The sequence below is a fragment of the Podarcis raffonei genome, chromosome 16 (genome assembly GCF_027172205.1).
Source record: "Podarcis raffonei isolate rPodRaf1 chromosome 16, rPodRaf1.pri, whole genome shotgun sequence".
NCBI classification, from domain to species: Eukaryota; Metazoa; Chordata; class Lepidosauria; order Squamata; family Lacertidae; genus Podarcis; species Podarcis raffonei.
The window spans coordinates 30,764,367-30,783,548 of NC_070617.1; the positions used below are offsets into that span (position 1 = coordinate 30,764,367).

Sequence of the window (19,182 nt, forward strand, 5' to 3'; positions counted from 1 at the left end):
CAGCTCAGTAAGAAGGTGTTTATTTAGGGTGTGATTCTGTTTGCAGTTTCTATTTTAGTTTAGGGAAGCTTTTTAATGTTTAATAGATTACAGTGGTAACCTCGGGTTACAGACGCTTCAGGTTACAGACACTTCAGGTTACAAACTCTGCTAACCCAGAAATAATACCTCAGGTTAAGAACTTTGCTTCAGGATGAGAACAGAAATCGAGCTCCGGCGGCGCAGTGGCAGCAGGAGGCCCCATTAGCTAAAGTGGTGCTTCAGGTTAAGAACAGTTTCAGGTTAACAACGGACCTCCGGAACGAATTAAGTACTTAACCCGAGGTACCACTGTATTGTATTTTAATATTCTGTTGGAAGCAGCCCAGAGTGGCTGGGGAAACCCAGCTAGATGGGCAGGGTATTATTATTATTATTATTATTATTATTATTATTATTATTATTTACTGGCCGAGGGAGCTGGCCTACAGCTTCCGGGTCATGTGGCCAGCATGACTAAGCCGCTTCTGGCGAACCAGAGCAGCACACGGAAACGCCGTTTGCCTTCCCGCCGGAGTGGTACCTATTTATCTACTTGCACTTTGACGTGCTTTTGAACTGCTAGGTTGGCAGGAGCAGGGACCGAGCAACGGGAGCTCACCCCATCGCGGGGATTCGAACCGCCGACCTTCTGATCGGCAAGTCCTAGGCTCTGTGGTTTAACCCACAGTGCCACCCGCGTCCCAACCTGAGGTACCACTGTATTATTATTATTTTAGGGGGGGGGGCTGCAGCTTAGTGGTGGAGCACCTGGTTCACATTGCGGAAGGTCCCGGGTTCAAATCCCCAGCATCTTCAGGTAGGGCTGGGTGAGACCCCTTGTCTGAAACCCTGGAGAGCTGAAGTCGGTCAGTGTATAAGACAATACTGAGCTGGATAGGCCAATGGTCTAACTCTGTTCCTATGTACTTAGTATTATCAGAATAACCGTCTATTAGATTTCTTACCTATCCTTCACCGTAAGGTCCCAGGGGAGGTGAAAACAATGCAAAAATACAAGATTAAAAAAAAATGCAAGATTAAAATCAGTTAAGACAGTTGGCAGTCAAAAGAATACACTGCATTGCAGGGGGTACAAGAGAATCTTCCCTTGCAAGGCTGATCTCTATAAACACAGACTCAGACTGCATACACACATTACATTTAGCGCATATGGCTTTCCCCAAAGAGTGCTGGGAACTGTAGTTCACCCTCACAGAGCTATAGTTCCCAGCAGCCTTAACAAACTAGATCCTTTGGGGTGAGTCAGGTGAGTCAGCTCAGAAGCAGATCCTGCTGTGGTTTGAAGGACCCCCCCCCCCCAAATTAGCAATGTTGATAAATACCGTATTCAAATTGCTATGATCTTTTAAAAATGGGCCTAACTGTATTTTGAATGTTGTACCACCGCAGTGACTGGATGGGTGCTCACATCAAGGAAACCCCCCTCCCAAAAAAAGCTTTCCTGAATACAACAGGTTTTTTAAACTTGATTGTTGCTCAGTTTCATTACTTTTGTACTTGATCGGTTAACGATTAAAGTTGTGAATTGCTCAGAGGCTGTGGTTAATTGGGATGTATATGAATGTGCCAACCAAAACAACAAATCTCCCCATAAGAATAGCATAAAGGTAAAGGGACCCCTGACCATTAGGTCCAGTCATGACCGACTCTGGGGTTGCGGCGCTCATCTCGCTTTAGTGGCCGAGGGAGCCGGCGTACAGCTTCCGGGTCATGTGGCCACCATGACTAAGTCGCTTCTGGCGAACCAGAGCAGCGCACGGAAACGCCGTTTACCTTCCCGCCGGAGTGGTACCTATTTGCACTTTGACATGCTTTCGAACTGCTAGGTTGGCAGGAGCAGGGACCGAGCAATAGGAGCTCACCCCGTCGCGGGGATTTGAACCGCCGACCTTCTGATCGGCAAGTCCTAGGCTCTTTGGTTTAACCCACAGCGCTACCCGCATCCCAAGAATAGCATAGTAAGAGCCATTAGACAGTGGAACAGACTCCCACAAGAAGTGCCAGACTCTCCATCCTTGGATGTTTTTAAGCAGAGGTTGGATGGACATCTGTCGTGTGTGATCAAGCTGAGATTCCTGTATTGCAGAGGGTTGGACTAGATGACCCTTGGGGTTCCTTCTGACTCTACAATTCTATGATTTTGTATCAGGTAAAAGGCAAGTCTACAATAGTTCTCCCTGACATCTACGCAGGAAGATTTATTTGTAATAGTGCATCAAGTCATGTAAGTGAACACATGCAGTTTGAAAAGCTACAAGTCAGAAACAGGTTGATCCCTACAGTGAGAACTAGGCCTTGCCACCCGGATAAAGTAAACAGTAATGCTTGGAACAACCTCTTTGCATAGTCAGCTGGAGCGAGTGTGAATCACGGCCAGGTAATCAAGAAAAGAGCCTAATTGCAGTTGGTAGATTTTAGGTAAGAGAAGAAAGGTACATGGGCAGGTGAGTGAAAATATGGTAGCATTTGTGACAAGGTCCCTCACAGAGACACCTTTCAGAGAAAGAATGTAATCGTGCAGAAGGTACCAAAATTATTTCATAACTGACACATTTTAAGCTACTACAACAAGAGAAAAGCTCTTGTGGAGACTTGCATATAGGCCTGTTTTGCACACACAAGTCAAACCATGGTTTAGTGTGAAGACAGGAAAGAGATTACAGATGCTGCTACACTCAGGGAAGCTTACGCCAGGGTTATCTGGCTTTTGTGTTACTGAAACCCAGGCTTGTGGTTTAGTTTTCTCCAGACTAACCACAACCTGTAAAACCCAGAACAAACCGGGAGCCCACGTGTTCACACTAAACCATGGTTTGGCGTGGAGTGCTGTGGAAGCAAGCACACAAACAGATTGCAACATAAGCTATTGTGGACAGAGCACAAAACATTGGTTGGTCTTTTAAAATGTCATTGGATTCTTGCATTTTATTTCATAGCTGGGAACCCTATCATTTGCAGGTCTATGTAGATGGCAGGCCATCAACTGTTGACAGAAATCAATTATTTGTATTTACAAAGGGGTACTTTGTTGATATAATTGTCCCGCTTGACAAAACCTGAAGGATTTGGGCCTAGCATACTTTAAGGACCACCTCAGACCTTTTATCCCAGCTCAGTCACTGAGATCAGAGGCTTAAATGGCCTTTGACTTTCAAGTGTTTCTTAAAAACCTTTTTATGCCTTTGTAGCAGTTTAATTTTTATTTTTGAACAGCCAGTACACCCCTGTGCATTTTTATTTTTTCTTTTAAATGGTGTTTTAGGGTTCAACACCATACACTGCCTTGATAACTCGTATTTCTGGTGGTACAGAAATACTTCGGCAAACAAATAAAACTCTTCCCTTCGCACTGCTAAATTAATCTGAGAATTGGCAGATCCAAAAATGTAAATAACCATCTTGATACCCACTCACCATTTTTGTGTGCAATTTCAAATTTCTTGATAACTTAGGCGCCAAGGCAGGGCACCCATCTAAGATATGTGCTCTGAAACACCCTGCCTATAATTGGCAAGGCAGGCATTCAACAGGTGGAGCATTCCAGGAACTTGGTTTGGGCCCTTTACACACCCCCACACCCACACCCCCCGCTTCAGTGTAGAAAAAAACACAAAGCAGGTCCCCACCCCCCAAAAAGATAAAGTAATAAAAGTATCCCTTAAAAAATTAGGACCAGTTAAAAACACACAGAAAGTTAAGACCACAATAAAATAGACTAAAGCTGGCACAGATTTTCTAAGCGTAATAATGACCATTGCTGGCTGCTCTTTTTCTTCCCTGCCTCCTACTGTCGTGGCTTAAACCGGTAGTGTAGCAGGCAGGAATTCAACAGGCAAAGCCTCCCCCAATAGGGGAGAATGCAAAGGCGGGACCCCAGGCTGGGGAAGGCTTCCCCGGTTGGATTCCTGCCTGCCAGGGGAGCGTGCAGCTCTGCCAGGGTCCTCTCCTCTCCAGCCCAGCTTTGCAGAGGCGCCTGCTCCGTCTCCGCCCGCCTGCGACCCCCGCCGACCATGGGGGATCCCCGTACCTGAAGACAGGGCCCGCGCTGTACGGCAGAGCCCGGGCTTGCGTAGGAAGCGCGGGCTCGCTCGGCACAGCGCCGCCATGCTGCTGTACGGCAGCCCAGCTTCCCCACGAGGACCCCGGCCTCGGATCAGGGGCTGCCCGCGCGAGTGCCTGGTTGCCTGCTCGCGCCGCCTCAGACGCCCCGTCGCCGAGGGAGGAGGAGGAGCCAGGCGGGCGGCGCGGAGAAGGGTCGCCTTAGGTGCCGGGTAGGTGAGACTCGCGAGGGAGGAGTCCGCGGTGGGAAGGGCCCTGCCCAATGGGTGGGGCAGGAGAGGGAGGGGTCACCCACCTCTCCTCTTTCCTGGCAGAGGTTCAACTGGTAGAGCATGGCTTGGCAAGGCAGGCATTTAACAGGTGGAGCATTCCAGGCACTTGGTTTGGGCCCCTCTTTTCTACCCCGGCAGAGGTCTAACTGGTGGAGCACGAGCAAATGCAGGCATTCAACAGGTGGAGCATTCCAGGCACTTGGGTGGAACCCCTCTTTTCTACCCTGGCAGAGGTCCAACAGGTAAAGCGTAGCTTGGCAAGGAAGGCATTCAACAGGTGGAGCACTGCAGGCACTTGGTTTGGCCCCTCTTCTCTACCCTGGCACAGGTTGGTAGAGTAGGGCTTGGCAAAACAGGTGGAGCAATCCAGGCACTTCGTTTGGAGCCCTCTTCTCTGCTCTGGCAGAGGTCCAACTGGTAAAGCACAGCTTGGCAATAGCAGGCATTCAATAGGTGGAGCATTCTAGGCACTTGGGTGGGACCCCTCTTCTCTATCCTGGCAGAGGTTCAACAGGTAAAGCATAGCTTGGCAAGGAAGGCATTCAACAAGTGCAGCATTCCTTCGTGCAGATAGCAGATTGGGAATGGCTGGAAGGTGGTGGTTTTTGTTTACGCTGCATTGTTTGTGTGATTCTGCTTACTAAGAGGGACTTGTTGCTGTTTAGTCAGAGCACATCACAAGAGGAACAGGAAGGAAATGATGCCTGTGCAACCAAAGACAGGCATTGGCAAACTTCAGACTACAATTCCCATCATCCCTGACTACTGGTCCCGCTAGCTAGGGATGATGGGAGTTGTAGTCCCAAAACATCTGTAGGGCCGAGTTTGCCTATGCCTGTCCAAAGATGTTGATGAACTGCAACTCTGTCAGATCCCCCATGCCTCCTTCCCAAAGCCCAGCACCTCCTTATCCAGCTTTAGGAAGGCAGCATGAGGGCTGCGGGGACGTCAAAGGTTGCCGAGGGCCACCAAAAAGCCTTTGAGGGCCACATACAGCCCTCGGGCCATGTGTTGGGCTGCCCCGAATTCTAGACAAAGGTCCCAGGTTCCCCCCTCCCGATATATGAACTGACAGACAACCCAACCTGAGGGCAGTCAGCCCTATATAGTATAGTGCATTTGAAAACATGCTCTACCAGAATGGAACCTCAAATCAAATCCTTGCAGGCTGCCTGGGTTACTCCCAGCATTCCCTATCGCTGCAACTTGACGCAAAAACCCTGCACAAACACTATGCAACAGAAAAAAAGGTAAAGGGTAAAGGGACCCCTGACTGTTAGGTCCAGTCGTGGCCGACTCTGGGGTTGCAGCGCTCATCTCGCTTTATTGGCTGAGGGAGCCGGTGTACAGCTTCTGGGTCATGTGGCCAGCATGACTAAGCCGCTTCTGGCAACCAGAGCAGGGCACGGAAACACCGTTTACCTTCCCACCGGAGTGGTACCTATTTATCTACTCGCATTTTTTTTTAATATACTTTTTATTAATTTTCAACCAAAATTATACATTTTTGACCAAATTTTCACAAATTATACTTTTAAGACTTCCTTCGATTTTTCTGGTAATCATCCATATTTACCCCTAACGAAAACGCATTTCCTTTATTGCATTGCCTTTTAGCTTTCACCTCTTTCAATATATATTTTCCCAAACAATACATCTTAACCTTTACAGTGCTTCTTGGAACCCCACTAGCGTTGTTTGTAAATCACATACGTTTTTCAGATAATCAACAAACTTCCCCCAATTTTCGATGAACTTTTGGTTTTTTATCTACTCGCACTTTTGATGTGCTTTCAAACTGCTAGATTGGCAGGAGCAGGGACCGAGCAATGGGAGCTCACCCCGTCGCGGGGATTTGAACCGCTGACCTTCTGATCGGCAAGTCCTAGACTCTGTGGTTTAACCCACAGCGCCACCCGTGTCCTTATATGCAACAGAAAGAAATATCCCTACCCCATCCTCTGCCATCGCTCTCTCTCCCGGTGCAGGATTCATGTATAAGCTAAACAAGCTATAGCTTAGGGCCCCACTCTCTTGGGGGCCCCAAAAAAATTTAAAGGAGAAAAACAACTGGATGTACATTTCCAAAATATAAGATAAAAAACAAATAGAATAATACCTACATACAGCAACAGTGTTTTGTGTTGTGTAGGCTCCTATGATGTAAGTAATGGGCCCTGCCTGCTAGCCTGCTCCCTAAAATATCACTGGTTTGCTCATATCTATATATAGGGAGCCTAGGGTGAGTCTTTGTAAACTGTGTTTCTAAAGGAACTTTTGTTATTGCCAAATGCCAATGTGTTTGCATTATTAAGTTTGTTATGAATAAAAAATCATTTTAAGTTAGAACTTAATAATTATTTCACCATTAATATACTTCTTCTTAATTGTATTTCACTATTAATATACTTCTCCGTAACTGTATTTCAGTTCAACAAATTACTTTGATAAAATACATATTTTGTTATGTGCAAATGGCTTTACATACCTATTAGGTCCATAAATTACCATATAGCATATATTCAATGGGGGGGGGGAAAAACAGCAACAATTTGGTGTTGACAAAGGACAGCTGGACATATAAAGGGCCCCATTACCTTCAGTAGCTTAGGGCCTCCTCAAACCTAAATCCAGCCCTGCTATCTCCCCTCTCTTTCCCCCCCAATATGTATAACAATAAAGTCCCACACCGAATGTAAACGAACTGTGAAAAAGACTCAATTAATTGAAAGTAGAGACGCTTTATGTACTTTTCCTTGTTTATTTGTTTGCTTTGTAACACAGAAAATCTTTAATAAAAATTAATTTCAAAACAGCGTGAGTCTTTTCATATGAAATTGTATTTGCCACGCAAGTAATCACCTTGAAGACGGTTATCTTGGAGGTAACTACTCGCCTGGTACTGATACGGCAAGTGCAATTTCGTATGAAAGAACTTCACCTCCACAGAGAGCGGAATAAATTCCTTCCATCCATTCATGTCCAAGAGCAGTTCTTTGTTGACCCAACTTCCTGTGCATCAAGGTGACGTTAAAGACATTAGAAGCTTTGTGGGCACAGACGGGATTTAATTTCACCTCTGGCTCCTGTTTTCAATGTCAATACCTGGCCATATAAACATATAAAAGGTTGATTATAAAGGAAGGGAATTGTTGGTGTAACGTGATCCAAAAACCTTAGTCTCTTCCAGCATTGGTCTTTGCATGTTGAAAGCCCAGCGGCTTTGCTTAGTCATGGATTCATCACATTGCTATCTATCGAAACATTTGTTGAAGCAATGTGTCAGCATAGACGCCGTGTTGTGAAATGTACACTGCGCACGTCTAAAAAACAGAGAGGGGTGGATCGTTTTGCCCCTTTGATGGAATTGTTGTTCCACTCCTTTACAGAGTTATGCAGACTTACCAGTTCATAGAATATTATTGTTGTATTGCTGTTCATTTAATCTCTGTACCACTTCATATTTTTAAGGGGGGAAACAATCTCAAAGCGGTTTACAGCCTGCATTAAAACAGCAAACAATACAATCCAGAACAGAACATTGCTGAAGAAAGTCAGATATAAAGTATCCATTTAAAGCAATGTAATTAACAGGAAAAGGGACGCGGGTGGTTAAACCATAGAGCCTAGGGCTTGCCGATCAGAAGGTCGGCAGTTCGAATCCCCGCGATGGGGTGAGCTCCCGTTGCTCGGTCCCTGCTCCTGCCAACCTAGCAGTTCAAAAGCATGTCAAAGTGCAAGTAGATAAATAGGTACCGCTCCGACGGGAAGGTGAATGGCGTTTCCGTGTGCTGCTATGGTTCGCCAGAAGCGACTTAGTCATGCTGGCCAATTGACCTGGAAGCTGTACGCCGGCTCCCTCGGCCAGTAAAGCGAGGTGAGCGTCGCAACCCCAGAGTTGTTCATGACTGGACCTAATGGTCAGGGGTCTCTTTACCTTTAATTAACAGGAAACTAAAATATTATCTTAAATGTTTCAAAATGAAACATTACAAAGGAGGTCAAGTACAGAATGCACATTTAACGCTGCCAAGTTAAAAAATATATCTTAAAACAGCTCAAAAGAAAACAGGATCAAACCAGAGGATGCTGGCAGGACTGTGTCCTCAAATCAGGAGAGTCATGAATAAGGTGCTGATGGCTCTCTCACAGAGGCCCCTACCACTCACATTGTTGCCATAATGGCACTTTTGACCACTGGTCCTTGGGGTGTTGTTTCGTGGCCATCAGCCGCTTCTGCCATTGTTGCAAGTGGGGCAGAAGTGAAATTGTTAATGCAGATGTTGTTACAGGATCAGTTCCAGCACTAATTTAATTCTGGGTGTTTGGATGCATCCTATTACCGTATTTTTCGCTCCATAAGACACACTTTTTTCCTCCTAAAAAGTAAGGGGAAATGTCTGTGCATCTTATGGAGCGAATGCTTGGTCCCTGGAGCCGAATTGCCCAGGGGCAAAAAGCAGATCGTTCTTTCTTTCTTTCTTTTTAGAAAGAGGGAAGGGGGTGTTGAAACAAAGCTACTGAACAGCTGATCGGCAAGCGATCGGGAGAGAGATAAGGGACTCTAGCGATAAAGGAGGCTGCCTGGGAGGGGGGAGGTAAAGACAGCCAACTTGCAAGGAGAGGAGAGAGGAATACTAAAACAAGCAATGAGGAGAGAAATTAGAAGAAAAGGAGGAGCAAAAAACTGCTCCAGCATTGGCGCAAAAATGTGGTTACAAATCACGGATCCACATGGATCCTCAAGATTTTTGCATTGGGTCACCCCAAATTCACCATCAGATCATATAGCATGTCCATGGCTATAGACTGCACCAAAAAAATCACACATCCACTGTTTCGTGGGGATGCAATGGCGCAAAAACGTGGTTACAAAGCACAGATCCACATGGATTCTCAGGATTTTTGCATTGGGCTGCCCCAAACTCACAGTCAAATCACATATCATGTCTGTGGCCACAGCATGAACCACAAAAATCATACATCCACTGTTTCGTTCAGAATATTTTTTTTCTTGTTTTCCTCCTCTAAAAACTAGGTGCACCTTATGGTCAGGGGTGTCTTATGGAGCGAAAAATACGGTAATCCTGGAACTTGTCCTCAGTCCTTGATCCTACAGATGGGGATGGCTCCTGTTTACTAAGACATGTTTGCTGTTGGCAGATTTAGCACATCAGCATTTTGGCTTCCCTAGAGATGGCACAATAATAACATGTTGAGCAGATGTGAACCTGCACAAATGATCCCCAGGAGGGGCAATGATGGGCCCAGGCTGAAAAAGGTTGCTGACCCCTAGTTTAGTCAATACAAATGTGCACTGTTGTTGTTTTTTTTAATGCAGTGGGTTAATTGATTAAAAGTTGCCAGGATAATAAATAATAATAATAATTGCAACAATGCCCTCTCACAGCTAGCCCTACCAAAGTTTGTTGATGGTGGCTTGCATTTTTGCAGGCTCTGTGCTGCGCTCCAGCTGCATCTATGCTTGCCACATCAGCCATGACCTTTGGAACAGCACACAATGGGAAAGCAATAGCGCCCACTCAGCAATCCAGGCAGCATTAATTGTGCCACAGGAATTTCTGAAGTTGGTCTCAACAGACTCGCAGCACAGTCTGCACCATGTTTACACAGACGTGAGTTGCCTTGAACTTAGTGGAGTTTGCTACCTGGTAAGTCGGATTGCGGTCTGAGAACGAGAAGCTGGACACCTGCGTGTGGAAATACCAGGAGGTGGGATGGGGTAGGTCCTTGCACTTTGTGCTGCAAGCGCAGAATGTGATCCTGAGCATGGGATCCAGCTTTTGGGAAACCTCTCCATTGAAGAACAAAAACTAGGCAAGTTTCCAGCCCTTTTAAGATGCCTGGGAAATTGCGAGGGCAGTGTTTGCCAGGCTTCTCGAGCTCCTCAGTTTTTATTTTTTAAAAAACGACGACAACAAGGCAAGCTGCTAGCCCTTACGCTTATGCTTGGAAAGTACGGGCTGTGCTTGGCTGAGTATGGATACTTTTGCTACCCTGCAGAAAAAGTCTATTGCCCTAGCTCTTGTTTAGCTGGAGCCTCAACAAATCAGGTCAAATAATACACGTTAAACCCCTCAGGTTTAAATGCTAAGCTTGATCATGCACGATCATAGTTGGTATTTACACTTCAAGAAGTTGGGGTGGAAAAATTAGATGTGACATTAACATGTGGAAGCAATTAATGTGTGCAGCTATGGGAGATCCTGGGCAGAATCATGAAACGACACCGGTTGCCAGGGTCTTGCTATCTCAATTGTCCTACCCTAGGCCACCCCACTGTACCATATAAACATATTAAGCGGCCTTATAGATAAGTCAAAATATTGGTCCTTTTAGCCCAGTAGTTAGCCATGAAGCTCAGTGGATGCTTTTTCAGTACCTGTTAACCCAGCCTACCTCACAGGGTTGTTGCATAGATAAAAATGTTCAGGAAACAAGCGTGCTGCCCTTGAGCTTCTTATTGTTGTTGCTTGGCATCCGTCTGTCTCTGGGACAATGGAGGAGTGCAGCTTTGGGGGTGAAGTCAAACTGTCGGATGGTTGCAGCGCCTGCTGTGGCTGTAGAGAAAAAACGAGACATGTTTTGTTGCAGCTGGGGCAGGTGAAGGCATCTGGTTGTGCTGCGGCAGATGCACCATGGCATTTTTCCTCTCTGCGCTCCTCCGAGCAGTCATTTCTCCTCTGGTCATTGCTGTGGAAACACGACTTGACTTTCTGTCTCCAGCCACTGCGGTCGTCTGCAAGGGATTCCCTTACAGCAGGGTTAACATTGACAGCCTCTGTGTCATATTCGAAGACAGAGGTCCTTTGGCTGGGTCAGGACAATATGGGATTTAGGGGCGCAATTCGTGCCAGCACCGTCCGTTAAGAGTTTGGGTGTAATCTTCGATACCTCCCTTTCCATGGAGGCGCAGATTGCAGCTATAACAAAGGCGGCATTTTTCCATCTCCGCCAAGCTAAGCAGTTGGCTCCTTACCTCTCTCGCTCTGACCTAGCCACTGTGATCCACACGACGGTCACCTCCAGACTGGATTATTGTAACTCGCTGTACGTGGGGCTGCCCTTGAGACTGACCCAGAAACTCCAGCAGGTGCAGAATGCCGTGGTGAGACTCCTTACGGGGTCCTCGCCGCGGGATCACATTCGCCCAGTGCTATACCAGCTGCACTGGCTCCCGGTGGAGTATAGGATCAGGTTTAAGGTGTTGGTTTTAACCTATAAAGCCCTATATGACCGAAGACCTTTGTACCTACTGGACCGCCTCTCCTGGTATGTCCCATGGAGGACCTTACAGTCTTCAAATAAAAACATCTTGGCGATCCCGGGCCACAGGGAGGTTAGGCTGGCCTCAACCAGAGCCAGGACTTTTTCGGCCGTGGCCCCGATCTGGTGGAAAGCTCTGTCACGAGAGACTAGGGCCCTGCGGGACTTGACATCTTTCCGCAGGGCCTGCAAGACAGAGCCATTCCACCAGGCCTTTGGCCAAGGCACAGCCTGACCCCCTCCTGTAATCCTCATAGAACTCTAGCCCAATGATTGCCATTAATTTGACTCTGAATTGATTTTAGAATGAATTGATTATAGAATATTTCAATTAATTTATTTTTTATGTAAACTGATTTTATGTAAACTGTGTTGTTGTTGTTGTTGTTGTTGTTATATTTGCAGACATTTTTGTAACACAGAGTTGGTCTGCTAGTGGGCCTGGTGCCTGAAGCCAGTTCCCCATACAGCATGTCCTTGGGGATCCTGCCATTTTGCGTCTGTGACAAAGCCAGGGTAGTCGTTGCTGGGACAGGAGTGCAAACATGCTGGGAAAATGGGCTTGGAAGAGCACATCTTTCTTTGAATGTGATGCTCTGTGATGCTCTGACAATAAAACAATGAACAGGGTGGTGGTACAGTGGAACCTCGGTTTTTGAGCATCTCGGAAGCCGAACAGCCTCCGCTGCATGTTTTTCTTTTTTCTTTTTTGCCGACCGCCCATTGCTCCTCGAATGTCAAACAGTCTTCCAGAATGGATTACATTCGAAAACCGAGGTTCCACTGTTTTTGACTACTGCAATCGACGCAAGATAATATCACCAAGACAACTATTTGTAAACAAACAATAAATGTCCATAAGTATGGCAAAAGTAGTTTCTTTCCCAAATAGTTTCTTTATCTTAAACAATTGCAAACACAGTAAATAAATAGTTCACTTGTAACATATCAGTAGTTCAGTGCTCATTTCTTCTCTTTCCAGAATAGATTTTATCTTGAACAGTTGCAAATGCAGTAATAAAGAGTCCTTTTTTGATATACCAGTGGTTCAGTGTTTGGACGTCATTCCAGTAATCAGACATTTTGTTACTAAAGAGCTTAGGCATCAAACTTTGTAGTACAGTGGTACCTTGGGTTACATATGCTTCAGGTTACATACGCTTCAGTTACAGACTCCGCTAACCCAGAAAGAACAGAAATCGGGCTCCTGCGGCAGCAGCAGGAGGCCCCATTAGCTAAAGTGGTGCTTCTGTTTAAGAACAGTTTCAGGTTAAGTACGAACTTCCGGAACAAATTAAGTTCTTAACCCAAGGTACCACTGTAAATAATATAGAAGAGAAGACAGTATGTAAATGACTCCAAGCAGGGGCATATCTTTTTTTTTTTTAAATAAATTTTTATTAATTTTCCAACACATATTAAATAACAATACAAGACAATACAAAAACAAACACACATATAAACATGTATAATTTCTTAACCTTCTTTTCCTTGAACCTTCTTTCAACGACTTCCCCATACCTCCTTTTTCTGCATCCTTGTTTTAAATTTTTCCAGCAACCTCTAATTTTATTTACTTATGGCACTTCCTTTAAATCCTTTTTCCCATATCCAATTGTTTATCGCTGCAATTCTATTTTGCATTACTCAAAACATTTTAGCACTCATTAATTTTACAACAATTCTTAAGGTAAACTTTAAATTTCTTCCAGTCTTCTTCCACCCTCTCTTTCCCTTGGTCTCGGATTCTGCCGGTCATCTCAGCCAGTCCCATGTAGTCAATCACCTTCGTCTGCCATTCTTCCAGTGTGGGTAGTTCTTGTGTCTTCCAGTACTTTGCTAAAAGTACTCTTGCTGCTGTTGTCGCATACATAAAAAACATCCTATCTTTCTTTGACACCAATTGGCCTACCATGCCCAAGAGAAAGGCCTCTGGTTTCTTCGCGAAAGTGCATTTAAGCACCTTTTTCATTTCATTATAGATCCTTTCCCAGAAAGCCTTAATCTTTGGGCATGTCCACCAAAGGTGATAAAAAGTACCTTCAGTTTCATTACATTTCCAGCATTTGTTATTGGGCAAATGGTAAATTTTTGCAAGCTTGACTGGGGTCATGTACCACCTATAAATCATTTTCATAATATTCTCTCTTAAGGCATTACATGCCGTAAACTTTATACCGGTGGTCCATAACTGTTCCCAGTCTGCAAACATAATGTCATGTCCAATGTCCTGTGCCCATTTAATCATAGCTGATTTAACCATCTCATCCTGTGTATTCCATTTCAACAGCAAGTTATACATTCTTGACAGATTCTTAGTACTGGGTTCCAAGAGCTCTGTTTCTAATTTCGACCTTTCCACCTGAAAGCCAATTTTCCTGTCCTGTTTAAAAACTTCATTTATCTGGTAATAATGGAGCCAATCTCTTACTTTGGACTTCAATTTCTCATAACTTTGCAATTTAACTTTTCCCTCCTCATACTCTATAATTTCAAGCAGGGGCATATCTGTCCCCATCTGCATGTTTCCATCGGGTGGAGCATAGAAAGAGGACGATGTCCTTCAGTTTGTTAAGCCTTTGAGGGGCTGTTGGGAGTTGTAGTCCAAAAGATCAGGAGGGCACCAGGTTGGGAAAGGCCGGTCTGCATTAATTATTATTATAATATATTTATTCATACCCTGTTTCCCGCCCCCCCTCATGGGACTCTAGGCAGATTACAGACAAAAATAAGAACCCCTAAAAACAGTCACTAAAAACAGTTAAACCTGGATAAGATTAAAACTATATACTTCTAAAAAATCTATTAAAACCATACCAATAATTTCAGTAAAAACAGCACGCCCCCATGCCATGCAGAAGAAATTGTATAAATGAGTCTTGCTTGCATAATTTAATCAAGTTGCAGAATCAAGCTGCTCTTAGTGCAGAATTTGACTTTAAGAATCGATGCAGAATGGGGATGGTTTTAGCCAAAGTATGGGGAAACAAAAGATGTAAAAGTAAATGGGTGAAATCTACAGGCTTAATGTAGCAAAGGATTAAGCGTGTGCCTTTATGTCCTCCTTGCACCTAATTCTTTTGTGACCTCAGTCACACAGCAGTCCCTCTTCCCCCTTTCCAAGCATCTTTTCCTGTTGCTGGCAGAACGAAACACATATGTGGAAAATAAAAACACAGCAATGCTGAGAAAACGAAGCACATGCCCGAAAATGTGAATGGGTGCCAACTCGCCAAGGTTTCAGGCAGAGGCTTTCTCCAGCTTCCAGCTCCTTTAGTGGGACCTTTTGCCTGCAAAGCACTTGCCTGAAAATCTCTCCAAAGCCAGATGGTATTCCCTGGGCAAGAGCGCTTTCTTTCAAAGGAATTCAGCTCAGGGGTGAATTGGCTCCTTACCTGGGCTCTTGGCCATGTCAGCTATGTGTCAGTAACCAAGTAACAGGGGGCGTGTCACAAGGAAATGCGCGCATCCCGAGGTGCATTCTGAGGTCAGCTTTAAGAAACAGCCCCTGCAAGCTGAGTGTGGTTTGGGAGCAGCAGGGACGGAGGACGAGAAGGGAGGACGCTGCCCCTTTTAGAAGAAGCTCCTGCTCTCGGAATCCCTAAGCTCTTGTCGTAATGTGATCAATTGTGACCAAAGAGAATACTGCAGCCTCCAAGATATCTGTAAGATCCACATCAACACAGAGAAAGATCACTGCAAACTGCTCCCATCCTTTTCGGAAAGGTACCCGTTTATATTTTTCCTGTTTTTCTGCAGACCTCTATCTTTGTTGCGTTTTAATGCCAAGATTTAAGGAGCCAGGTCAGGAGGAGAAATTTGAGGGACGGGGGGAGCCTTGTCTCTCTCAATTCCACTTTGCTTCTCGCTTGTACAAGCTAATCTGTGCAGGGAAAAGAACGTTTTATTTTTTAATGCACCCAGTGTGGAACAGTGGCACTTCAAAGGGGTGAAACAAGATGATGATGATGATGATGATGATGATGATAATAATAATAATAATAATAATAATTTATTATTTGTACCCCGCCCATCTGGCTGGGTTTCCCCAGCCACTCTGGGCGGCTTCCAACAAAGATGAAAGATACACAAAGATAGCTTTGTGTTGTTGTTGATGATGTTGTTTAAATTGAAAGCGTAACGGCTGGATGACTACCTGCAGTGGAACCTATAGTATGTTTACAGAAAGGATTTTGTTCAGACAGAACAGCAGAAGTGGGGGGTTGGCTGATACTTTAAGTAGAGTCGGCTGCCAAGTTATGTTAACTCCTGGATTGTGTTTCACCTTAAAGAGCTTCTGTTATAATCTTTCTCCCTCTCCCTTTCTCTGAAATGGAAAAGCAGGCAATAAATTCTTGTTGCCACTTGTATGCCCAACAGGAGAACCTGATTTTGAAGAAAGTGGTTGTTTGTTTCCTTGCTTGTGAGAACAACTTTTCTATCCCCCACCCCAACCCCTGAACCCATTTTTAAAAGCTGATTTCTTCATTTCCATGCTCCTGTCTGCCTCTGTGCTTGCTTTCAGGGAAGTAGCAATGACTATACTATCAAAATTCATTTGCCTGCCCAAATGCTATTGGTTTGTTTTTGGAAAACAGATGGCTTGATTTGCGCTGTAAACATTCCAGACCCGCTTAGTGTTGGTGTTGAATCGCTGAGGTGCAAAAATGCTGCTTTTGTTCAGTGTGTTTTATTTTATTGCCGTCTTATCGGGTGTTCCTTTTGCAAGTTTATAAATGCAAGTCTGACACGAGCAGTTGATGCTGTCCGTTGTACCACTCCGTTGCCTGAATGCCAGAACACCGCTGGCGTCTCTGGGGCCTGTGAGATTTTTGTCGGTCCAGCTGCCGTCTGGCCTCAGACAACCTTCTGCTGGGAGCCAAGCTGTTAAACAAGAGCAGCAAGAAAATATTTACCTTTAGACCTCCCCTGCCCCCCCCCAAAGCAACACAGCAAATGTCTGTAAAATAGCTATTCAGGGGAGAAAGCCACATTTCTAATGCAGCAACAGATTTTGAGTGGTTGCCTAGCACCACCTTGCTGACTCCTGTCCATACGTGGAATTGTAAGATTGCTGGGTTCTGCTGTTTCAGAAACCATTTCTAAAAACATTGCTTTTTGAGCACATTTAATTTATCAATGAGTTCAGAAACAGGGGGCGTTGTAGCCAACTAAACTCTGCTTGTCACAAACCCATTGAAATCAACGGACATGACTAACTTAGGACCCCTAATTTCAGCGAATCTACTCTTGAGTGGCACTTAGCTAGAGATAACGCCAATTTGCCTAGAATTCCGAAGCAAATCCCCACTCCCACCCTCAGATTCTGAAGAAGCTAAAAAATCGAAAGGGAGTTTGCAAGTGAAGTGGTGTTTATACGGCAATTTGCGTATCTGGTTCTGAGATCCAGGCTGAGCGGCAGTTGAATCTCATTGAAGACTAGGGGATAAGTCAGGTGGGCCTTTAAACCCCATTGATTTCAATGGGAGCTAAGTGCAAGCAGCTCAGGATATGATAATCTGGTTCCCTTGGCAGACACCCCTTGGTGGAATTTAATTTTTAAGTCAGCGCACCTAAGATTGTGCTGATGGTCTGGATCCAACCCTCTGGCTGTCTCTTTCACGACTGTTTCATTTTGAACTTCTTTGGTACGTCGGTGCCTAGCGGAAGGGATGCGATTATGAAGAGACAGGGTGCTTTGAGCACTCAGGTTACCTGAATCCCCATACTCAGCCCCCAACATTGCATTTGTTCTCGGCCCTTGAAATGCATTTGTGATGTTTAAGGTCATTTGCTTTAGCTTAAATATATTATTCATAATTATTATTATTAATATTTGGTAGTTCCTTTTTTTTTTTGCAAGATGAACTCAAAGCAGCATTAAAAGTGAGTAAAAGCAAGAGAGTTTTAAAAAGCCTAACATGCTAATATGTACCAAAAAGCCGACCCACTATTTAAAAAAGCAGGAAATTATGGTCCAGAAGCCCAGGTGGATATAGATATCTTTGCTTGGTGCCTAAAAACAGATAGTGATGGGACTAGGCATGCTTCATAGGGGAGAGCATTCTGCAAATGGGGAGCCACCACCGAGAAGGTCCGTTCTTGTGTTAGCAAGGCCCTGTGAATACATCTAGCACAGGGGTCAGCAACCTTTTTCAGCTGTGGGCCGGTCCACCGTCCCTCAGACCATGTGGGGGGCCGGACTATATTTTGAAAAAAAAAATATGAACGAATTCCTATGCCCCACAAGTAACCCAGAGATGCATTTTAAATAAAAGCACACATTCTACTCATGTAAAAACACCAGGCAGGCCCCACAAATAACCCAGAGATGCATTTTAAATAAAAGGACACATTCTACTCATGTAAAAACATGCTGATTCCTGGACCGTCCGCAGGCCGGATTGAGAAGGCGATTGGGCTGGATCCGGCCCCCGGGCCTTAGGTTGCCTACCCCTGATCTAGCATATTCCTATAAACCCTAATGCCGGAGACCTACTCTACGGCAACCCTGGTAGGTAGGGTGGCCCTCTGGCCTGCACTTCCTGGTCAACCCTGTCATCATTCAGCAGCCTGGCTCAGATATCTGCTGTGGTTGCTGACTTACAGTACGTTTCCGAGCACAATTCAAAGTGTTGGTGCTGACCTTTAAAGCCCTAAACGGCCTCGGTCCTGTATACCTGAAGGAGCGTCTCCACCCCCATCATTCTGCCTGGACGCTGAGGTCCAGCGCCGAGGGCCTTCTGGCGGTTCCCTCATTGCGAGAAGCAAAGCTACAGGGAACCAGGCAGAGGGCCTTCTCAGTAGTGGCACCCGCCCTGTGGAACGCCCTCCCATCAGATGTCAAAGCGATAAACAACTACCTAACATTCAGAAGACATCTGAAGGCAGCCCTGTTCAGGGAAGTTTTTAACGTGTGATATTTTACTGTATTTTTGGTTTTTATGGAAGCCGCCCAGAGTGGCTGGGGAGGCCCAGCCAGATGGGCGGGGTATAAATAATAAATTATTATTATTATTATTATTATTATTATTATTATTATTATTATACTTACTTACTTACTTACTTACTTAATTGATATACCGCCCTTCAACCGAGGACCACAGGGTGGTTTTCAGCCTTGTAAACAGCCTTGTTGCCAGCCCAAAGGTCAAGGTGCTACTATTGGTGCATAAGGCCCTCAACAGGCTGAGAGCGGTTTGCTTGCAGGATCACCTCGCTCCATATGTTCTCACTCAACCACTTCAATCTGGCCACTGTTACCTTCTCATGCCGTACTTGTAAGAAATCAATCTTTTAGTATGCTTTGGAACTCCCTGCCGGCTGACACTTTGTAGTACTGTCTGAAAACATTTTGGTTTGGGCAAGCCTATCCATGTTTACATATACTGTTTTTTATTGTTAATTTTAATTATCTTTAAATGTTTTTATTTATGATTTTAATATTTCTTGCATACCACACAGAGGTTTTATTACAACCAAGCGGTATATAAACTTTGTTAAATAAACAAATCCGTAGAAA

At 44.9% G+C, this 19,182-nt stretch overlaps 2 protein-coding genes across 4 annotated transcripts in view; one reads left to right on the forward strand and one right to left on the reverse strand.

Moving 5' to 3' along the window:
• The window catches only part of TXNRD2 (thioredoxin reductase 2), a 61,561-nt gene extending 57,393 nt beyond the window's left edge, over positions 1-4,168 (reverse strand). For both annotated transcript variants that reach the window (XM_053369481.1, XM_053369480.1), the window contains exon 1: positions 4,070-4,168. In XM_053369481.1, coding sequence (XP_053225456.1) covers positions 4,070-4,148 — 79 coding nt within the window. In that variant the 5' untranslated portion in view covers positions 4,149-4,168. The remainder of the gene's footprint in view (positions 1-4,069) is intronic.
• A 124-nt stretch (positions 4,169-4,292) lies between these two features.
• Positions 4,293-19,182, forward strand: part of COMT (catechol-O-methyltransferase) — a 43,980-nt gene continuing 29,090 nt past the window's right edge. The window contains exon 1 of one of the 2 annotated variants that reach the window (XM_053369506.1): positions 4,293-4,313. The gene's annotated coding sequence lies outside the window, so the exon portion shown is untranslated. Of the gene's footprint in view, positions 4,314-15,036; positions 15,387-19,182 lie in introns of those variants that run through there. The other variant, XM_053369504.1, reaches the window with a different exon arrangement.